This window comes from Balaenoptera acutorostrata, chromosome 12 (genome assembly GCF_949987535.1).
Source record: "Balaenoptera acutorostrata chromosome 12, mBalAcu1.1, whole genome shotgun sequence".
NCBI classification, from domain to species: domain Eukaryota; kingdom Metazoa; phylum Chordata; class Mammalia; order Artiodactyla; family Balaenopteridae; genus Balaenoptera; species Balaenoptera acutorostrata.
Genome location: NC_080075.1, coordinates 26,905,153 through 26,912,806, shown reverse-complemented (window position 1 = coordinate 26,912,806; position 7,654 = coordinate 26,905,153). Strand labels below are relative to the sequence as shown.

General features: G+C 38.7%; 2 protein-coding genes across 4 annotated transcripts in view; both read left to right on the top strand.

Moving 5' to 3' along the window:
* Positions 1-7,654, top strand: part of LOC130709382 (eIF5-mimic protein 2-like) — a 39,733-nt gene that overhangs the window by 10,170 nt on the left and 21,909 nt on the right. The window lies entirely within an intron of this gene.
* Positions 1,272-2,914, top strand: LOC103010907 (mitochondrial import inner membrane translocase subunit Tim8 A-like). Its single transcript, XM_057558230.1, has one exon. The coding sequence runs from the start codon at positions 1,378-1,380 to the stop codon at positions 1,669-1,671; it is 294 nt and encodes a 97-aa protein (XP_057414213.1). The 5' UTR covers positions 1,272-1,377; the 3' UTR covers positions 1,672-2,914.

Here is a 7,654-nt window from a genome sequence, read left to right as displayed (position 1 = left end):
ATTTCCTTCATGACTAATGATGTAAAACATCTTTTCACGTTCTTTTTGGCCATCTGTATCTTTCCTGGAGAAATGTCTCTTCAGATTCTGTACTCATTTAAAAACTAGATTGCTTTTTGCTGTTGTTGAACTGTAAGAGTTCTTCATATATTATGGATAGTCATCTCTCATCAGATATATGAATTGCAAATGTTTTTCCCAATTCTGTGTGCAACCTTTTTACTATGTTGATGGTGTTCTTTTTTTTGGTGCACACAAGTTTTAAATTTTAATCAAGTCAAATTTATTTTTTATGAAAACTTCTTTAACCTATCTGATCACCAAGTCATGAATAAAATGACACCTCTTTAGTCAAAAAGACAAAAAACACAATGGTTTTTTCTTTTCATGCCTTTCATTCCAAAATTAACTTTTGGCATTTTTTTTCCCACCTTGTAACTAAATTTGCTATTTAGATGAGTGTTGTGTCAAACTGACTTCAAAGTTCACCACTGATCACTTTCAGCATTGCTTCATTTCTCTGTAATGAATTCTTCATTTTGATTCATCTCTTCAGCTGGGTGAGTCTTCAAGTGAATTTTTCAAGAAGGTACAGAGGTTGAATATACTTTCTAGCTGCTGTGTACTTGTGAAAATGTCTTTTCATTGTCATAGTGCTTAATGAAAATGCACTGGGTCCATAAATCCTTGAAGTATATAATTTTCCCAATAAATACAGATTTGGTTCCATTATTTTTACATTTAGTATTTTAAATAAGCCTGATATCAGACTAAATTTTCTTCTCTTAACTTTTTTTTTTAATTGTATATTTATGGGATTTTCTTCTATTTATTTTAACTCAAAAATCTTTTTCTGATATGTGTCTCAGTCTCTGATTTTTCCCTGGAATTTTATGGCAACTTTCAATCTGCATACAGTGTTCCCCTTTTCAGGAGGAGGATGTTTTATTCAATTAAGTGTTTGAATATTACTTTCTTCCTCAGCTACAGATATAATTCTTGGTTTGGTTTACTTAGCTATGTTTCTTATGTCTCTCATCATCTTTCACAGCATTTTCATTTTCTTCTTCTTTTTCCTCTGTAATTTTGCAGACTCTCAGATTTGTCCTCATCACTAATTTAACTTCCTTCATGTTAATTCCACCCTTTCTTGCCTGCAAAATGTATTTTAAATCTGTTACCAAATCTTTACAGTTTTAGGCAGTCTTTTCCTTCATATGTTCATTCCTGCCCACCCCCCCGCCCCCACACACGCACACTTTTTTTTCTAAATTGAGACAAAACATGAAATTCACCAATTAAGGGTTCCGCCGCGGAGACACGTGAAGGTCGGTGAGTTGGTGCGGAGTTTGTCTCGGCACGCGTGGCCGCGCTGGGATGGCGTCCTCCTCGTCTTCCTCCGCAGCGGGTTTGGGCTCGGTCGACCCGCAGCTGCAGCATTTCATCGAGGTAGAGACTCAGAAGCAGCGCTTCCAGCAGCTGGTGCACCAGATGACGGAACTTTGTTGGGAAAAGTGCATGGACAAGCCTGGGCCAAAGTTGGACAGTCGGGCTGAGGCCTGTTTTGTGAACTGCGTTGAGCGCTTCATTGATACAAGCCAATTCATCTTGAATCGACTGGAACAGACCCAGAAATCCAAGCCAGTCTTCTCAGAAAGCCTTTCTGACTGACCTGAGTATTACCTCTCTGGAAAAGGAAGGTAGTTCAAGAAATGAAGAGCAGTTGATGGGATGGTTGAAGAAAAGGCTGTGGGGGGATCGGCTCCCACCTTTGTCACTCTTGGGACATCCTGTCATCTGAGAATGAACAAAGACCAATTTTTGTGTGTGGGGGTGGTTTGAGGGTCAAATGTGTTTGGGGTTGTGTTTTTTAATGCTAATCTTGAGAAAACAATTGACAGATGAATGGAAAACTCTACTAGGTGTATGTTGCTGTATGTGGGACGATGCTTTCCTCATAGTCCCATTAACTGCTTCCTATAATTTTAATAGTGGAACTGCTCTATAATTTGATATGTGGGACCACATAGGTAATAATCTGTTATTTGTGTGGCTTCCTTTCAGATTTCTGGAGAGATCGATATACATCTTTGTGTCTCTCAGAAAGGGCAGCAGTGGGGGAAAGAGTAATTTGGTACTTGACTGTAGGCCTCCTTATCTAGTGTTTGATTATCAGTGCTGGAGAAAAAATGTATGGAGTATTCATACAGGACATTTCACCTTTCTAGATTATCTCCCTCCCTTATACTGTGATTCACTTAAATATCTATATATAAAGTACAGTCTTGAGCTACAGGTAGCCTGAGAGTCCAGAGGCCTTTAGTTAAAGGAATCTAGCCAGCGAACATAATTCTCATACTAAACTGCCACAAGGAAGAAGTTAACTTACCCTGTATGTCAGGGTCCAAAAAAATTTAAAGATGTGCCTAAATGAAAAAATAAGTTATAAAGATTTAGGCCAGTCAAAAACTAACAGCAGTTTCAGGTAGAGGTGCATGCCTAATGTAAACCAGCATAGTTTCCATTTACTGCGTTCTTTTCATCACTGAAATAAAAACTTCTACAAGATTCAAAAAAAAAAAATTCACCGATTAAAGTAAGTGTACAATTCACTAGTTCTTAGTATTTTCACAACCAATATTGCTATCTAATTCCAGAACATTTTTGTCACGCCCCCACGAAGAAATCTTGTATATGTTAGCTGTTACTCCCTATTTTCCCCTCCCCAACATCCCCTGGCATCCGCTTATCTACTTTCTGTCTATATGGATTTGCTCATCCTGGACATTTCATATACATGGAATTATACAATATATGACCTGTTGCTATTGGCTTGAAATATTTCTCCCTTTAATAGTCTCAGTTTTTCGGACTTCCCTGGTGGTACAGTGGTTAAGAATCTGCCTGCCAATGCAGGGGACACGGGCTCGAGCCCTGCTCTGGGAAGATCCCACATGCCGCGGAGCAACTAAGGCTGTGCGCCAAAACTACTGAGCCTGCGCTCTAGAGCCCAAGAGCCACAACTACTGAAGCCCATGCACTTAGAGCCCGTGCTCCTCAACAAGAGAAGCCACCGCAACGAGAAGCCCGCGCACCACAACAAAGAGTAGCCCCTGCTCGCCACAGCTAGAGAAAACCCGCGCACGGCAACGAAGACCCAACACAGCCAAAAATAAAAATACAAATAAATAAATAAATAAATAAATTTATTTATTTCAAAAAATAGTGTCAGGTTTTTTTCATTTTAATTCTGTTAGTTTTTCTTTATGTATTTGGGACTTGCTTATACTGCATTTGTCTTTTAAGTCATATAGGAGAAAAACTGAATTACAAACAAAAATACATTTATACTGTCTTTTGTATTTACTTATGTAGTTACCTTTAGTACTTTTTTCATGTGGATTTAAGTTACTGTCTGGTGTTCACCATTCCATCTTGAAAAAAATCTCTTTAGTATTTTCTGTGGGTCAGTTTGCTAGCAGTGGAGTCTTTCAACTGTTGTTTATCTGAGAATGTCTTCATCTCTCCTTCATTTCTGAAGGGTAGTTTTGCTAGGTACAGAATACTTGGTAGGCAGGTTTTTTTCCTCAGCTCTTTGCATATGTCATTGCAATGCCTTCTGGCCTCTATGGTTTCTGATGAAAAATCAGCAATTAGTCTTATTGAAGATTCTTTGTACATGATAACTCCGCTCTTGCTGCTTTAACACTGTCTTTGTCATTTGATGGTTTATGATGTATGTAGATGTGGCTCTCTTTGACTGTATCATGCTTGGACTTCCTTGAGCTTTTGGGATGTGCAGATGAACAGCAGTCATCAAATTTGTGAAATTTTAGGCCATTATTTCTCCAAATACTTCTTCAGTCTCTTTTTCTGTCTCTTCATCTGGAACTCCCATTATGTGTCTAATAGGATGCTTGAAGGTGTCCCATAGGACTCTGAGATTCTGTTAATTTCTCTTCATTCTTTTTTCTTTCTGTTTCTCACACTGGATAATCTCAATTGGCCTATCTTCAAGTTCACTGACTCATACTTCTGCCTGTTCAAATCTGATACTGAGCTTTCTCCAGTCAATTTTTTATTTTAGTTATTGTACTTTTCAACTACAGATCTTCTATTTGGTTCTTTTTTGTAATTTCTCTTTATTGATATTCTCTATTTGGTAAGACACTGTTCTTATACTTCCTTAGACATGGTTTCATTTAGTTCTTTGAACATATTTTAAATAGCTATTTTAACATCTTCATTTAGTAAGTCCAATGTCTGAGATTCCTCACAGACAGTTTCTAAACTTTTGTATGGTCCTTTTTTTTTTTTTTTTTACTTTGAATTTCCATATCTTGTAACTTTTTGTTGAAAACTGGACATCTTAAAAAATATAATGTGACAACCCTGGAAATCAGAGTCTACTACCTCCCTAGGGTTTCCTGCTGTTGCTTTACGCTGTTTTTTTTTTTAAGTAACTTTTCTGAACAAATTCTGTAACGTCTACTGAAGCTGCCACTCAACTAGCTTAGTGGTCAGCTAATGCCTAGATGGAGATATCCTTAAACATCTAGAAACAATAAATCTCCCAGTCTTTGCCGAGGGACTACGTGCACATAGCCATCAACGCTGAGGGCAGGGAGTTATGAATTCTGCCTTAGCCTTCCCTTTCTTCTTGCCCAGAGTCTCAAGGGCAGCCAAAGGTAAAGGGTAGGCCCCTCTCAGATCTTTCCTGAGCATGCACTCAGGCCTGTGCACACTTGTGGTCTTCTAGAGTCCTAGGAATATATCAATGCTTTTCAAAATATCTATGGACATCTCACCCTCAGTGTTTCCATTAAAGCTTTTCGTTAGTCTATTGTTTGTCTCAAGTGTTATCCACTGCCTCATGCATTGTGACATTAAAACAGTTGCTTGGGGACTTCCCTGGTGGTCTAGGGGGTAAGACTCCGAGCTCCCAATGCAGGGGCCCCGGGATCGATCCCTGGTCAGGGAACTAGGTCCTGCAACTAAGGAGTCCGCATGCCGCAACGAAGATCCTGAGTGGTGCAACTAAGACCCGGCGCAGCCAAAATAAATAAATTAAATAAATAAATATTTAAGAAACTAAAATAAAACACTTGCCTGTAAGTGTTTTTTGACAAACACCTCACACATAGACACAGAGGCTCATACGCACTGGATAGCTCTGAGTAAGGTCAAATAAAGATAAGCCTTTTGAGTGGAGTCTTCCAGAGAGCCATCAGACAGGTCAAATACTGACAATTCTTTGGGAATGAAATTGTGAAAGAGGTCCAGCTCTGTTCTGCTCCCTCCAGTCCTGGGAATGCAGGCTGATATTTTTCGAGGTTATCAATCACTGAGCTGAGTGTGGCAATGAGAATAGGGCAAGGTAAAATGCCACAAGCTTACTATTCTTATCAAGGTTCAGCCATTTTTCTTGAATAAATGCTTACTACAAAAGCTACAAGCCTTTGGTTAATTTCCAGAGTTTTGGAAAAGTTTTCCATAAAGTTTTGCCAAAATTCTGTTGCTTTTATCACAGGACAAAATGTTGGAGGTCTTTACTCCACCATTTTTTTCTGCTATTAACTCCTCACTTTGTTTTAAAAATCCCAGCCAGTTCTCTCCCCATGGCTTTTTGCTCCTATTGACAGTACTAGTACATAAAGTATTTAAATGTCTTTAAATGAATATCAAAATAACATCTATATTATATATTGGTATGAGGTATAAAATGGCTTACAAAAAAAATGACATAGTACCTATCTTCACAGAACTTACTGTCAGATATAAATGAAATCCTGTTACTCCTTCAGAGTGTTACTTGACCTAATGAGTAAATCTCTAACATCTATCATACCTATCTTCACAGAACTTACTGTCAGATATAAATGAAATCCTGTTACTACTTAAGAGTGTTACTTGACCTAATGAGTAAATCTCTAACATCTATCTCTTTCTTTGCGAGGTTACCTTTGCCTTGTTTTTTTGTTTTTCTTTTGTTTTTAATTTATTTATTTTTATTTTTGCCTGTGTAGGGTCTTCGGTGCTGTGCACGGGCTTTCTCTAGTTGCAGCGAGCGGGGGCTACTCTTCGTTGCAGTGCGCGGACTTCCCATTGCAGTGGCTTCTCTTGTTGCAGAGCACGGGCTCTAGGCGTGCGGGCTTCAGTAGTCGTGGCTCGCAGGCTCTAAAGCGCAGGCTCAGTAGTTGTGGCGCACAGGCTTAGTTGCTCTGTGGCATGTGGGATCTTCCCGGACCAGGGCTGGAACCCGTGTCCTCTGCATTGGCAGGCGGATTCTTAACCACTGCGCCACCAGGGAAGTCCCTTTGTTTTTGTTTTTCAAAGAATTTTATGAGTGCAATTGTTGACTCATTCTCAACTGAGGAGAAATTATTTGGTCCAAATATCTGCAATGGTTTATGACTTGCCCTTGGCCCCAAACTCTAGTTGGCTCTTTCTAGTATCTATAGAATCACAGCACACTAATAGACACTATCTATCAGAACAATTCCTAGGCTTTCAGCTAGATCAGCTCTACTGGTCTAAGAAACTATTATTTTCTACTGTCAACTCCCTCACTCTCAGAATAGATGCAGAACATGATAAATGACAACCTCAAGTACATATAGCCAACAGATCTCTTCTTGTCTAATTGATGCATTCAGTACTTTATTTATACAGACAGTATTTCTCAGGATACAGTGTACCATCCCTGAGTCATTTCCTCTTCCCACTACTGTCCAATTTTTCTCAAAGTTAATGTCTCCAAAAGGAAGAGTTAGGACGTAAATGAATAGAAGTACACAGGAGGCCTCAAAAAATACTGGAACACCTGATTACACTTCTATTGGTACGTTCTGTCTTCTGAACTAGGGGGCTGAAAGTGAGACTGAGATAAAAGATTTTCCTACCTACAGTCACTTAAGTAAGCTTGTTTTATGTCTCGTAGCCACTAAGTGAGTTTTTAAAATCATAGCCATGCAGGTAGTGAAAATTTCTTCCAGTTCCTGGTTATAGGCTTCATAATCAATCCTAACATATGAGCATTTTGTGGTTCTTTTTTTCAGTGGCATCACAGTGGGAAATCAGGAGCAATTATATCAGGGGCTTTAGCTCAGTTTCCATTAGATACTAGTTGGGTCCTCTTAAAATTAACAGAAAATCTGCGTAAGACCAGGGACAACTACTTTCTTTTTAATTTCTACACCTATAAAGATGTCTATCGACAAATCATGAACAATTTATATCTAAACTGAACCAAGTCAACTCCTGTGGACCAATCAATATGTTATCCCAACAATCAAAACCCCGCACCATACCAACTCCGTATCCTTATAATTTTCCACAGAAAATATTTATTCAGTTCCTCCACAGGATGCTATTCATTTTCTAAATCTGCAGTTCTATTGTGGTGATCTCACAGGGATGTTGTGGGATACTTTAAAACTCTAGAGAAACAGTGATATGTAATATCTGGTGTACAGGACAAAAACTAATAGCTAAAGATAGTTTAAAGTTTCAACATTAGATACTGCTACATTCCTTTCAATGCTGCTGTCTGTATCTCTGCAGAGTTGGATTTTTGACAGTTTCTGTAACAAAAGCAATAAATGAGGGTGGTTGTGTCCAATCTCATCTCAAGGTTTGAGAAACTGTGCCCTAA

Bases quoted from the DNA above. Each gene is read 5' to 3' on its own strand.
- LOC103010907 (XM_057558230.1), top strand. From the start codon at position 1,378: ATGGCGTCCTCCTCGTCTTCCTCCGCAGCGGGTTTGGGCTCGGTCGAC.